The sequence below is a fragment of the Tiliqua scincoides genome, chromosome 3 (assembly GCF_035046505.1).
Source record: "Tiliqua scincoides isolate rTilSci1 chromosome 3, rTilSci1.hap2, whole genome shotgun sequence".
Lineage (NCBI taxonomy): Eukaryota > Metazoa > Chordata > Lepidosauria > Squamata > Scincidae > Tiliqua > Tiliqua scincoides.
The window spans coordinates 145,127,892-145,142,331 of NC_089823.1; the positions used below are offsets into that span (position 1 = coordinate 145,127,892).

Sequence of the window (14,440 nt, forward strand, 5' to 3'; positions counted from 1 at the left end):
TTATGAAATCCAGATGCATCAAGATGTTTCTGCATGAGCAGAAGCTGCACTGTAGAACTCCTCCTAATGGCAGAACATACAACAGATCTGAAAGTAGGCTCTGGAGTTATATCTCCTATCAGATTTAATAAGAGACAATAATTACTAAACCAACCCCAGTGAAACTGTATTCAGAATGTAGTCAGCAAATTTTATGTAGCATTAAGTGATATTTGACTAGGTCAGCTGCCAGTGTTAAATTAATGTACACTGTGGAGTCTTTTCCTCCACATTTATCTATGTAGCATGACTACACCTTGCTAAGTATTGAAAACCTTGACTAATGAGGGTGTAAATTAGTGTATATTAAAACTCAACTATTTATTTCCTGTATCTGTTTGGCTTAATAGTGCATAGTCGATACTTTAAAAATAGTAACAAACTACATACGTTTCTCCTGCTCCTTTACTTTGGCAGCCTGATTATTATAGCTAAGCCTTGTCTCCTATGTCAAATTCTGACAGAGTGAATGGGAATTATGGCCTTGCAAATGGACTAGACAAATTGGAGAGTAATAATGAAGGGAGTGAATGCAGAATCTCAAAATGACTCCCTTCTTGGCCATCCATTTTAGGCACGGGATGCCCTTCATTCAGCTGGTCGGCAGCCACATTCTCTGAAGGTTCATAACTGACATTCATAGGAATGTCAGACGTCCCATTTTTAAATCGAATGGGTGTACTATGAGATAGGCGGGAACCGATGCATAACCTGAACTATTGCACCAATTTCAAACTTGCCTAGTGGTGAAAATTGATTTCATTTTAACAGTACAGATAATATTAAGCATTTCTATGTGGTGTTAAGACTGTTTAAAGTGCTTCGTCTTCGCATCCATGATCTTGGCGTCATCTTTGCAACAATGCTGAATGGTGAGTTAGCATTAGAGAGCACATGGCTGTGAGAGAGCACATGTATTGTTTTGAAGTAATTAGATATGGTCTGAAGCCGGGCTGGCCCTATCATGAAGCAAGATGTTTCGGGTGACAGATTGTAGGGCAGTTCCCCAAAGTGGCACAGCGACACCCCCCCCCCCCGAGCATCTTGCTATGGATGGCCTGCAGAGAAAGGAAGGGGACTCTGTTCAAGCAGCAAAATGTCATGGACTGGCACTGATCTGAAGCTTAATGGCACAATGGCAGCAGGGCCATTTCATGCTAATAGTAGCCCCAACATGATCAGAGGCCAGCTGACAGGGGGGAAAAGATGGGTTTGACTAGTTTTGCTTAGTCTCTGGCTAATTGCCAGATCCCTCCCACCCACCCCCGAAAAGTCAGATATTCATTTTTTTTTTCTTTTTTAAAGTAATGCTAGACTTAAAAAAAAAAAAGTCTTTTGTATTTTGTAAATACAATCAGCAGCGGGGTCCACTATAAGTACGTAAGAGTGAACTGGCCCATAGAATTGATAGTCAAAGAGATGGACTGATACAGTATGTATCAGCGGCAAGGGAGAGCTTTAGCACAGGAAAGAATGTCATGACAAGTTTATGTCACCTTTCTCAAACCCTGCATCAGGTCTCCCTTTGCAAGCTGGCTTCTAGCTGAGTAGATGGAGATAACCAGAATGTGTCACACCAAATGAGAAACCACTTGGCATTTTGGCCCAAGAAATGCGGTTGCACTTGGCTTTGATTGTAAACCACTTAGGTCACTTTATAGGTTGGAAAGGTGGCATTTAAAGGTTTCAAAATAAAATACAATAACCTACTTTGGTGATCAACAACCCATTAAGTGGAATGCATCTTGTCTGTTTTAACATGGCTACATTGGCTTCCTCTCCATTGCTGCATGCAATTCAACATGCCTGCATAGATCCCCGTAGCTCCGTATTGACATGGGACCAGAGCAGAGTTTTGTCAATGTGTGTCCCCTGCCGTACCACTTTTCCTGGTCCACCTATTGGAAGTACCACTGGAAGTAACTGGAGATGAGGTCATCACCCGTTACTTTGGGATTGGGAGGCCAGATGCAAGGCGACAAACCGGTAAGAGGTTCAGGGCAGATGAAAGGGCTTTTTGGAGCACATGAAAAGCGCACACTGGAGCCTCCTACAGCTGCTCGTCATGTTGCATTGCTGGTCTTGCTGCCAGGCAGTGGGAGCCTGGGGGTTCCACACGCGCCACTGGACACTACCTCAAGTACTGCCTTTTGCCGCCCTGACCCCACCCAGGACCACCACTGAGGACAACCTTTTCCCATACAAACCTGCCCATCCTCTAAGGGCCAAATTGCAGGCTCTGTTAATCATGTACTTTGGTCCTGTGTGTGTCTTTTAGCAAAGGTAGTATAACAACTATAAAATATGGGGGGGGCAGGATTAGGACTGGGGAGGGATTGTAGAACTCTTTCCCCTTGCACTGTGGTTCTGACAAAAATATCTCATCCCCTTCCCAAAGTTGTTACCAACACCAGGGCAGGAGCTCGCATTGCCACATATAACTGTTGGCAACCTTCAGTCTCAAAAGACTCTGGTATCGCGCTCTGAATGGTGGTTCTGGAACAGCGTCTAGTGTGGCTGAAAAGGCCAATTCGGGAGTGACAATCCCTTCCACACTAGGAGCAAGTGCAGTCTGTCCCTGGTCTGTCTCCCTGGCTATGGGCCTTCCTTCTTTGCCTCAGACTGTTGGCCAAGTGTCTCTTCAAACTGGGAAAGGCCATGCTGCACAGCCTGCCTCCAAGTGGGCCGCTCAGAGGCCAGGGTTTCCCACTTGTTGAGGTCCACTCCTAAGGCCTTCAGATCCCTCTTGCAGATGTCCTTGTATCGCAGCTGTGGTCTACCTGTAGGGCGCTTTCCTTGCACAAGTTCTCCATAGAGGAGATCCTATATGCCAGGTCAAACCTATGCATTAACTGTAACAGGTAGTTTGGCCCACAGATTTTCTGGGGAGGCCCTTTTGCAAATACTTCCAACTTCTGAAATTAAAGGGCCGGGGCCAGAGACTGGAGCTTTTCAGTTGTGGCACCATCACTGCAATGCTTGCCCTGGAACCTCATGGCATGAATCCCCTCATGAGTTTTAAGCAAGTGGGTAAAATAGTTTTATTTGCCCTAACCTCTTAATTGATTCCATTTTCCTGTCAGTTGGTTTGTGCTGGACGGTTTGATTGGTGTTTTGTTTTCTTTCCTGTGTTGTGTTGCTTCTTTAAATTTTTTATATGGTTTTATCCATTGTTGGTATTTACGTGTTTATTTTAACTGTAAGCCACCCTGAAACATTTCTTGATGAGAAGGGATGCAAACACATTGAGTAAGTGAACAAACAAAACAGCAGAAGACAATCTGTACGGGATTTATAATATACCCACAAGAGCTTCTGACTTCCATTCAAATAGCTCCTTCCCCTTTATTCTTTCTCAGAATTGCTTCCAACATCTGCGTCTCACTCAGCTTGCATGGAAATGTTTGTAGATAAATCTAATCAGCTCATAAGTTAAATATGTTTGATGTCCTATCAAGGGGAGAATCCATTAGAAGGTGGATATTATTATTCATTAAGAAAATGGGTTTCATGGATCGGGATTGTGAAAGAGGTTCACTTAGGCCCAAATCCTAACCAACTTTCCACACTGACACACCTGTGCCAATGGGGCATGTGCAGCATCCTGTAGTTGGGTAGCAGTCATGGAAGCGTCCTCAAGGTAAGGGAATGTTTGTTCCCTTACCTCGGAGCTGCATTGTCCTTACCTTGCCGCTGGAACTTATTCACCTACAAATGTTTCAAGCTTGAGGTTTAATTAAGGGAGTGCCATTGTTGCCACAACCTTCTGGCATCATGGCACATCACTCCAACACTGTACAAGGATGGGCTGTTTCCTCCCTTTACACCAGGGGTGTCCAAACATTTTGGTACGAGGGCCACATTATCTCTCTGACACTGTGTCGGGGGCCGGGGGAAAAAAAAGAATTAATTTACATTTAAAATTTGTATAAATTTACATAAATGAATTTATTAGAGATGGAACTTATATGAATGAATGAAGCTCTTGCTTCATTCCTTCAAGTCCTATAAAAGGCCTTGCACAAAGCAAGGCCAGCCTTTCCTTTGCTGCCACTGCTGCATCACAGATATGAAACAGCAAGTAGTGGAGGGAGCCCTCGTCCCACAGCTCAGGTGAGAGGTCAGTCATCCTCATGCTGAGAGCAGTTGCGTTGGGCCAGCACAAGCTCCAGCAAGTCTCTGGAGGGCCAGAAGCTCATTGGAGACTGGGGGCTCTCCGAGGGCCGGATTGGGAGCCCCCGAGGGCCGCAAGTGGCCCCCGGGCCGGGGTTTGGGCACCCCTGCTCCACACCATTGGCCCTCCATGGGGACAGGTGAACTTGGCATGGGGAATAACCAGATCAATGCCCCCCACATTATTTATTATTTAAAAAGAATGGGGCGTTGTGGGCTGGAGAAACAGTGAGAAAGTGCTACTGCCGGCAACCATGCTGCTCCAGTAATAGAACAGCCAGTCATAGTGCAATCCTAATCTTACTGAGAGCAGTCGCTCTGCCAGCTTAGTGTGTCCAAAATATGCCTTAAAGCACATTTGTGGCACATAATAAGTAGGCCACGCTAGCAGGAAAGCCTGAGCCATCCTGCTAGTGCTGAATTCAGATGCGATGTCTGACGGAGCAGGTAAGCAAGGGCAGAACTGGGGCATGGAGGGAGTGTAACAGGTCAAGGAGGGCAGAGAGGGGAGTGTTTCAGGCCCAGGAGTGGGCAGAACCAGCAGGACTGGCCTATGCCGTATCCTGTTCCGCCTCCCAGACTTGAAAGCCTGATATGCAGCTTCTCAGACTTGTGCCAGTGATTTAGTGGGTGCAGATCCAAGCAGACCCATTGTGTAGGCTGAGGCTCAACATGGGGAACCCTGAGGAGACCTCCAGACTGCTGCTAGCTAGAGCTGGATACAGCTTAGGCCATGCGGCCCGCTGCACCAGTGTCGGTTAGGATTGGACTGTCATTCTGGTCGCTTGGAGCGTAATGTGTGGTTGGGAAACTTCCATTAAAAGATCATACATAGCTGAAGGTGAGAATTGTGGCTCAGAGTTTTGCTTGCTAAATTCTTAATGATTTGTGCTAATAAACAGAACAACATCTACAACCTGGAAGGCATTTTCCTTCAGGTTATCTCAGAAGGTGGCATAGGTGCCATGGTACACAGTACAGTGGTATAGATGGCGTTCCTCCATAACACAGGGAGAATGCAAGGATGTCTGGTATCATTTGGGACATGCTATTGATATTATTTCACAATCAGTTTTATTGCTTGTGTATGATACCAAATCCCTGTGCACCCCCCCCCCCCAAAAATCTTCACTATCTGCCATTTTATTTCTATACCTGGAAGACCTTTCTCCATGTTCAGGTCATCTCTCGTCTAGATTACTTTTAAATTTCTTATTGCTTGCTTCTCCTCCTGTCATCTCTCATATTAAATAGACTCCAGCTGCTTCTGTACAATTCTCCTTCTTCCATCACTGTGATCCTGGCATCCCTCTCTTTACAACCTCGTACTCTGGGACCACATCTCACTTGACATTCCTCCTCAACAAGTGGAAGAAAACAGTGCAGACAGTCACATGTAAACTTCATGCAGATGCCTGTAGACTAGTTGAGAATTCACTGCCAATTGTAGCTGTCTGATGTGTGTACCTTAAATCAGGCTAGCATTCATATATAATAAAGCAATCGGAAGGTTTTCGTTGATTTTAAGAACACACAACAAATAATAATGGTGGAGATTATTCTTTTTCGACATGATGAGTCCAGCTCACTTAGGTCAAGACTATTATTTTGATTTGTGCCTGGATGGCTTTGGAAAGCCCCAACTAGGGTCAAAACACTGTTGTAACTTTCTGCCATCTGTCAGATATTGGGCTGCCATATTCTAGGCCAGGCCTGCACACCTTGTGACCTACGATGCCAACAGTAGCTCACCAGCCATTAACCTCCAGGTGTATGACAACCACTGGGCTTTTGCAGTTCTAGAAGGCAGTAAACACAGGAGGTTCCTTAAGGGCTTGGTAGCTTTCTAACCATGGTTGGTGAGTTACACTGGACTGGGTAGGCTGCAGTTTTCAGAGATCTGGATCATCTTCTCCAATAAGCCTCAAGTGGGCTGGCTCTTGAAATCACAAGATACATATTTTGACTTCACTGTGGGTGGAAAGGCAAGACAAATGAGAATTAAATATGTTGCTATCCTCTCTTTGGATGGGGACAGAGTCTGCTATCCTTTGGGACTAATCAACTTTCCCCCCTCTCTCTCCTAGGATAAAGAAGTGAACTTGGAACAGGTCCACAGGCGTATGAACAGTTTAATTGATGAAGACTTAGCTCACAAGCAACTCTCCCCGGCATCTATTGAAATCTCAGCCTTGGAGATAGGTGGTATGCAGCCCAGTCAGACCCTAGAGCCTGTCCGCGAATACCAGAACACGCAACTTTCTGTCACCACCTTTTTACCAGAACAGACAACTCATGGTGCCAGCAGGACACTCACAGGTGCCTCTGGCAGCAACCTGCCGCTGCCTCTCAGCAGCTCAGCCACCATGCCCTCTATACAGTGTAAACACAGATCACCAAACGGAGGACTATTTCGTCAAAGCCCGGTGAAAACACCCATTCCAATGTCATTTCAGTCTGTGCCTGGGGGGGTCATTCCAGAAGTGATGGAGCCATCCCATGGAACATCCATATAATGAAATCAACCAGCAAAGATTTTTAATACAATGAAAAAAAAAAACTCTTACATTTTTCTTGTATATATCTGTAAATAACGAAAGAATGAAGTGGGGTTAAAAAAAAGTGTATTTTGAATATTCCCAATTTTCAAAGTCAGTAAAAAACAAACAAACAAAAAAATACAAAAAAAAAAAAAGAAGAAATGTATGAACGACTTTGTAAATTTTGTTCTCTATGAATAAAAAAGGCAAACTACTTGTGACCATTCTCCAGTGCCAAAGAATACCTGTTACTGGGACTGAGGGCAGTAAAAGATTACTCTGGATTTTAAACTGGTATTCCTTTTTTGGGTCTTCTTCTCCTTTCTTACCTTTTAGGCTGAGAAAGCGATACCTCTCTTTGCTGTCAGAGCAAATGGAAAGACCCCAGGCCTATTGTGTTGCCCTTTGCTCTGGGTTTCACTATGATACTGAAGATCACAGACCTCCCAGAAAATTCACAAGCCCCTGCAAAATTGATGCAGTAACAATACCTGAAATATAACTGAATGTGCGCCGACAATAAAAGGAAGGCTACGGGGCTCCTCCTTCCCTGAAAGGATGAAAGTCATCCTTTATTTCAATGGTTTACCGCTTTGTGTTGTACGTGCAGCTTTTTTTTTTTTATAACCCAGTTGCTATATCTTTTTTTCTTTTATGTATACAGTATACAGACACCCATTCAAGATTGTGATTGTGCAAGTGCCGGGAGTAGTGTGTGGAATGCAGTTGGAAGAGCAACTGTGATGGTTTGGCAGGAAGGCACATGCTCCTCTCCCTCCCAAGCAGGTGTTCGGCATGACTACAGGTGCGACCTTGGCATCCACAGATTTAACAGATCACAGATGTCGTTGGATACTGGGGTTGCCATTTCAATGCCCTTAAAAAAGATAAAAAAGTTATGCATTCTGGAGTGACCCTGGCAGGAGCCAGGAACCTCCACGTGACCCAGAAGTGGGTTGTTAGTGCTATTGTTAGCCAAGAGAGGCTTGGTAACTGTGCTGTTTGTTAGCCTGAAGGTAAGAAGTACGATTTCCCCCCCCCCTTTTTAAAGGGCATTTAAATGGCAACCCCAGTATCAGCAGATTTGGGGCACGGGAATGGAGCCCCCGCAGATACTGAGGTCGAACTGTGTCCGTTTTCTAACTGGACTCCATGTGCACAGCCCCTGTAACCACAGCTGGGCATGGGGAGAAGAGCTGTATGCTGAGCCCCTCTTTGCACGTCTAAAGCTTTATCCAGCTAGGTCTACATAAATGGAAGTCTGCTTGGCCAGGGTGACATATACATAGATAGTATATACTTTTGGAGTCAATATATACTTTTAGGGATTTGCAAGTTGTGACAACGTTGTTATATCATATCATGTGGCTCCCTCCCCTTCACAGTACTGACTTCCTCTGATGGGGTTAAGAAACTTGGGGTGCAATCCTGAGGTGGACTTGGGCCAGCACAAGTCCCTTATGCCTAAAGCACTTTTGTGCCACTTGTTGGGGAGATAGGCCCAGCAGATGTGCACCAGCCTCTCCACGCTGTTACGGGCCCTGGGGAGAAGGTGAGTTGTATCGGCTGAACTCGGCAGGGATCGGGAGGGCAGGGAGGGGGTGGGAGGGAGGTGTTTCACGGTTGGGAGGGAGGGCGATGGGCATTCCCCAGGGTGGGCAGGCAGGAAGCGGGAGGCAGGGTCAAGGTCTGTTATGCTGGGTCCTGACCCCATTCCCGGGCAGCATGTTGTGGCTCTGGGCTGCTCGGATCTGCGCCACCTCATCAGGTGGCGCAGATCCAAGTAGACCCAGTGCTGCCACTGCAGCGCAAATGGGATAAGGGGAAATTTCCCCTCGTGTCGGGATGCATTGCTTTTGGCCCCAAACTTGCTCTGGATGCAGCGCTGGCCCACTGGTCTGCCAGTTTCCAGCGTAAGTTAGGGTTGTGCCCTTGGAGAAATAACCTGGTAAGTCAGCCTAAGTACTATGTGGAGAGATGGGAATATTCATGGTTTCATCTGTCTCCAGTTGGGAATATTGTGGTCCAAAAGCCAAAGAACCCCATGCATGCACCCAAGATCTTCTGTGCACACACTGGCACATTTTGGATTCTTGTTCCAACTCCAACTCCTTCTGCTATAATCAGAGGTTGTTCTGGAAGGTTCCCCAACTTTCCAGAGTGGATTTGGGTTGGATTTGAAAATGGGTAAGTGGATGTTCAAAGCCTCAAAATTTGGGCAGAAGCTCCACCCATAGCTTTTTGGATACTTCAGTCGGCCCACTGATGAAGCAGTTATACCTTCGCACTGTTTTATTCACAGATACACAGTTCTTACAATTGAACCAGTATTGCCTTCAGTGGAAAATTGTCCACAGAATTGGATAGGAGCATCAAAAATGCCAACCATCATGTTCAACCCAAATGATTCTCCAAAAGACTGTGGAATGGCATTTGCCCTGTTTTCATTGCCGTTCAGGAAACATCAGATCTTGGGATTCAAATTATGCAGAAATGGTTCTCATTTCGTTTGCTGTTTCCAGAGATAGCCAGATTTGTTTCCTAGCAAAGAATAGTTATGTGGAAAATGCAAGAGACTGTGTTACAGTGCAGCAAAATTGCTACCCACATTAATGGAGGAGGTAAACGTGACTGATCAAAAGCTGACATGCCGGCTAGATCCTTTTAAATAATTGGGCAGCATAAGAACCTTGTTTGGTCCTTTTTGAGAAATAAAGGTTTTCAGTGGTTGCCTCTTATATTGCTTTGCAGTTACTTGACAAATGCGTTTATGGGGGAAGAGAACTATTAAAGTGATGTTATCTTTTGCAATGATTTTGCAGTTTAGTGATAAATCAGAGGCGGTCAAGTTCCTTTTCTCCCCCTGGCTTATGCAGGTCTGAATGCAACATCTAAGCAAATACCTGTTTCTGCAGCTCGCACAACTGTCTGGGACAAATACGTCCCATTGCTTTCTGCTCATCTTCTTGACATACCTTCTCACAGTCTCAAAATTAATTTTCCATTGGCCAGCCTCAAGGCAGGAGCCCAGCTTGCCTGTACAGTTTGATGTTGATGTCACTGCCTTCTTCTACCCAGCTCTTTCCAACAGATCAAGACAGTGGGTTGGACTTCTAACAGTGCAACCAAAAAGGAGTAGGGCTTGTTAGCTAAGAAGAGGAAAGAGGGGATGAACATGTGCTTTGTTTGTGTGGGGCTTTTGGGTGAGACTAGGCTATTCAGCCTGGTTAGTGCGTCTTCAGCCTTGTGCAGAGTCGGTGGAACTTGCTGCTCATTGATGATGAGTCACGGATCAGCTTGAAGTAGGAAATATAGTCCTTCACTAGGAAGGGTTCACTTGGGGTCAGCTGTTTTAGGAGACACATATGCAACAGTGAGCTAGCAACCCACACGTAACAGGAGTCAACAGAGTTTGATGTGGGAGTTTAGCAGGGAAGTCCAGAGCTTGCTACTGGAGTATCTCTAGATTCAAGCAACATGGATAATGAGAGAAATGTAGTGGTGACCTGCAGGCTATGTGCCGTATATGTTTTCCTACCCAAACTGGATGCGAAATACACTTGTGCAAGGGCAAGCTAGTCTCACCCTGCTGGGGCTGAGGCATGCCTTTCTACACTGTGCCTCAAGAAGAGTTCTTGGAAAAGACAAAAGAAAATGTTCAGGAAGGGTGACAGCAAAAGGGGGGTGTCTGTGGAGGAACAAGAAATCTCAGTGGAAGGTGTAGATACAGGAATGCTCATGATAGGAAACAGGAAATTGAGGAGACATTCCATGCTATTGATACATACTGAGAAAATAGTTCCAGGCTGTTACTATGGAGGGCAATTCACAAGTATTGCCACCCCAAGCTCTGTGGACCAGGGAGGACTCTCAATTACCAATGAATTGGAGAAACCCAACCACCATTGCAAGGCGGAGGAGATGTGTGGTGGTGAGGTACTTCCTACTGAAAAAGAGACAGAGGCAGCAATGTGCAGACCAGATGTTGTCATCTCAAGAAATGTGTTGTCTTCCTCATGTGTGTATCTGGGATTTGAAGGAGAGTTGCTGAGACTCATCAGAGTTGTGAACATTATCCATTTCCGATGTTCCATGTAAAAATAAATGACATTTTCAGAAGTAATCTCAAAAGTATCTTGAGAGACTACAAGGCTTTGAGAAGAGAAGGGAATAAGTTGGGGCCACAGGTGGTGTTTCCATTTGTCCTCCCTGTTGAAAGTCAAAGCACAACAAGAGCAAGCAGGATCGTGGAAGCAAACAACTGGCTATAAAGATCAGGTTATTCTTTGGTTTCTTGGACCATGGCCTGTGATAACAATGTGAAGACCTCATGGCAGGACATGGGTTGCATTTCATGAATGCCTTTGGCAGGAGTCTTGCTAACCTTAGAGTGGATACTGAGGGCCCACTGCAGTCACACAAAAAAGATGCGCCTGAAATGTTTTTTTGGGGAAGGCAAATATGATCTGATAAGTATCATGGAAACTTGCTGGGATGAGACCCATTCGTGAAGTTTAGTATTTGAAGGGTATAATTTGTTTAAAAGGAACAGACTCAACAGAAAGGGAGGCATTACATTATATGCAAAGAATGCAGACACCTGCACAGAAATCCAGTTATCTATGGAAGTCCCATCCCAGACATGTCTGGTAAGAATGAGAGACAAGTTCCACGGGCCTCTGTGCTGTTCTACATGTTTATAAATGACCTGGATGAGGGAGTAGAGGAAATGCTCATGAAATGTGCAGATGCCATGAAGCTGGGAGGGAGGGACAGGCAATACCCTGGAGGACCAAATCGGGATTCAAAACTCTCTTGACAGGCTTGATCACTGGGTCCATACCAATAAGATGAAGTTCAATGGATAGTAATATAAAGTCTGGCACATAGGTGCAAAAATAACCTCAAGACCAGGGGTGCTCAAACTTTCAACTTTAGAGATACTGGACCTTTAACAAGTGTATAGAAGAGAGAATTGCAGCAGGTGCAACTTGTCATCCCACAGATGACAAGCTGCACCTGCTGAAATTCTCTCTTCTATACACTTGGACCTTTAACAAGTGTATAGAAGAGAGAATTGCAGCAGGTGCAACTTGTCATCCCACAGATGACAAGCTGCACCTGCTGAAATTCTCTCTTCTATACACTTGTTAAAGGTCCAGCATCCCTAAAGTTGAAAGTTTGAGCACCCCTGATCTAGACTAAAGTACAGGATGCGGAGACCCCGCCCAGCAGCAGCACATGTAAAAAGCCTCTAGGTGACTTAGTGCCCACAAACTGAATGTGAGCAGCATGATGCAGTTGTAAAAAAAACCCTAACGCAAAGCTGGGCTGCATTAAGAGGCACAGAGTCAAGATCACAAGAATATTGCCCATCTCCCAGGAAGTAATTAGAAGGCAGATCTGCCACAAACATAGGACAGGAGGGGGGAAAAAGGGCTTGCAAATTGGTTCAGGCACCATGGGGAGGTGATGAGGTGACTGTTAAGGCTACACAATTCTAAACAATACTCGGTGACTTCAAAATTCAAGTCTCCTTTAACTAGAAAGAAGCTATCAGTGGTGTACCTGGAGGGGGGCAAGCAGGGCAAATGCCCTGGCACCAACCCTCTGGGGGCGCCTCCTCAAGCCTTGCCCCCCCGCCACCCACTTGCCTTTTTTCTTTAAAGGGCAAGAAGCTGGGAGCTCCGCTGGCTTCTGTCCTTTTAAGAAAAAAAGCCTCCTCTTGGTGGAGGAGGGACGCCCTTGATCGCTGCTGGAGAGGCAGCAAGAAGCTGACACTCTAGGGCTCCCATTCCCTCTCCTCCGGAAGAAGGGAGAGGCTGCTCTAGAGAGGCAGCATTGCAACTCTCAGCATGCCTCTCTAGGGTGCTGTCTCGTCTACTCTGGAGGATAGGAAATGGGCGCCCTAGAGCAGCGGCGCGCTGGGAGTCGCAACTCCTGGCACACTGCCTCTCTAGGGCGCCACTTTCCTCTCCTCCTATAAAGGAGGAAGGGAGAGCAGGCTGCCCCAGTCCAGCGTTCAATCACTGCCAGAGAGGCAGCTTCTCTCTGACTCTCCAGCAACGATCCTGGGCACCCCTCCTCCATGACTGAGGGCGTCCCTCAGAGGTGGAGGGGAAGCGATGCTCGCCTCCTCTGATTTCAGAGGAGACGAGTGCCACTTCCTAGGCCCCGACGGAGCCTTCCGTGCTGCTTGTAAGTGGCATGGAGGTCTCCACTGGAGCGGTCTGGGGCTGCTGGAAGTGGCACCCAGCAGGGGAGCATGCCCGCCTCCTGGAAGCAGCACTCATCTGTCCTGGGTGCAGCTTCCAGCAGCCCCAAACCACTCTGATTGAGCCCTCCGCACTGCTCACAAGTGGCATGGAAGGCTCCGTTGGGGCCTCGGCCGCCTCCTCCATTCCCTCTTTTTTTCAAAGGGGGAATGGAAGAGGTAGCCGTGAGGAAGTAACTGACGATGTCATCATCACAGTTACTTCTGGGTCAGGAGCGGGGGGGGGGGCCGAAAATGGGGGGGATGCCCCAGGTGCCAGGATCGCCACTGGAAGCAATATAAACTGCTACTCACAACAAAAACATACCTAAACCAAGAATGAGACAACAACAACAAGAACACAGAAAAGCAAAGAGGAGAATGTCTTGATTTGCTTTAAATATATTGCATGAAACCACCACCAACTAACCGGTTATGGAAAAGTAACTTCCATAACATAAGTAAGATAAAAAGTAACTTATGGTGGATCATTGATCTGTGATATGATCATAGAGTTGGTAGGAACCCTCGATGTCATCTAATCCAACCACCTGATGAAGCATCCTTGGGAGGTGGTTGATTTGTTTTCTTCTTCACCCCCCCTTCCCCACACTAAACCTGCAAGATGTGACCAGGCTAATGATCACACAGTGCCTGTTCCACAGTCTAGAGTAGACAAAACAATCCCCACTCCCAAGAGCCAATCAGGTGAGAGGCAAAAAATTCCTACTCAGCCTCAGGCAACCAGCTAACCTGCTTCCTACAGTGGGTGGGGAGCCACCCGCCACCCACTGAATAGACGGCAGCATCAGTGAGTGGTGCAGCCCTAATAGTTGCCTAAACAACTCTGCATGGTGCCCCAGTTGATCCACAGGCCCCAGTTTCAGAGGAAAATTGTCCCCTCCTGATTTACTTTAGAATGAAGAAATGGGGTGTGAACACTTGTGTTGGCTAAATCGTGTGGTTTCGGTCTACAGCAGTGGTTCTCACACATTTAGCGCTGGGACCCACTTTTTAGAATGAGAATCTGTCGGGACCCACTGGAAGCAATGTCATGACCAGAAGTGACATCATCAAGCGGAAAATTTTTTAACAATCCTAGGCTGCAATTCTACCCACACTTACCCAGGAGTAAGTCCCATTTACCATCATTGTTAAAAAGAATATACATAGTAGCTTGTTAAAAGTACAGGTCTGTAACATTTCCCCAAATGCAGTCATATACCATGGTAACATCAAATCTAATATATTAAAAATAAAATATTGAAATGAATGGGGACCCACCTGAAATTGCCTCACGACCCACCTAGTGGGTCCCGACCCACAGTTCGAGAAAAACACTGGTCTACAGTATGTCAGTTCAACGCAGCAGGTTTAGTCTTTTAGTATTGTATAGTATTGTTTTTGGAACATGAGGTGATAAATGTACCATAAA

At 46.1% G+C, this 14,440-nt stretch overlaps 1 protein-coding gene across 1 annotated transcript in view; it reads left to right on the forward strand.

The window, feature by feature from the left end:
- The window catches only part of GRID1 (glutamate ionotropic receptor delta type subunit 1), an 829,564-nt gene extending 822,836 nt beyond the window's left edge, over positions 1-6,728 (forward strand). The window contains exon 16 of the mRNA XM_066620630.1: positions 6,300-6,728. Coding sequence (XP_066476727.1) covers positions 6,300-6,728 — 429 coding nt within the window. The remainder of the gene's footprint in view (positions 1-6,299) is intronic.
- The last annotated feature ends 7,712 nt before the right edge of the window (positions 6,729-14,440 follow it).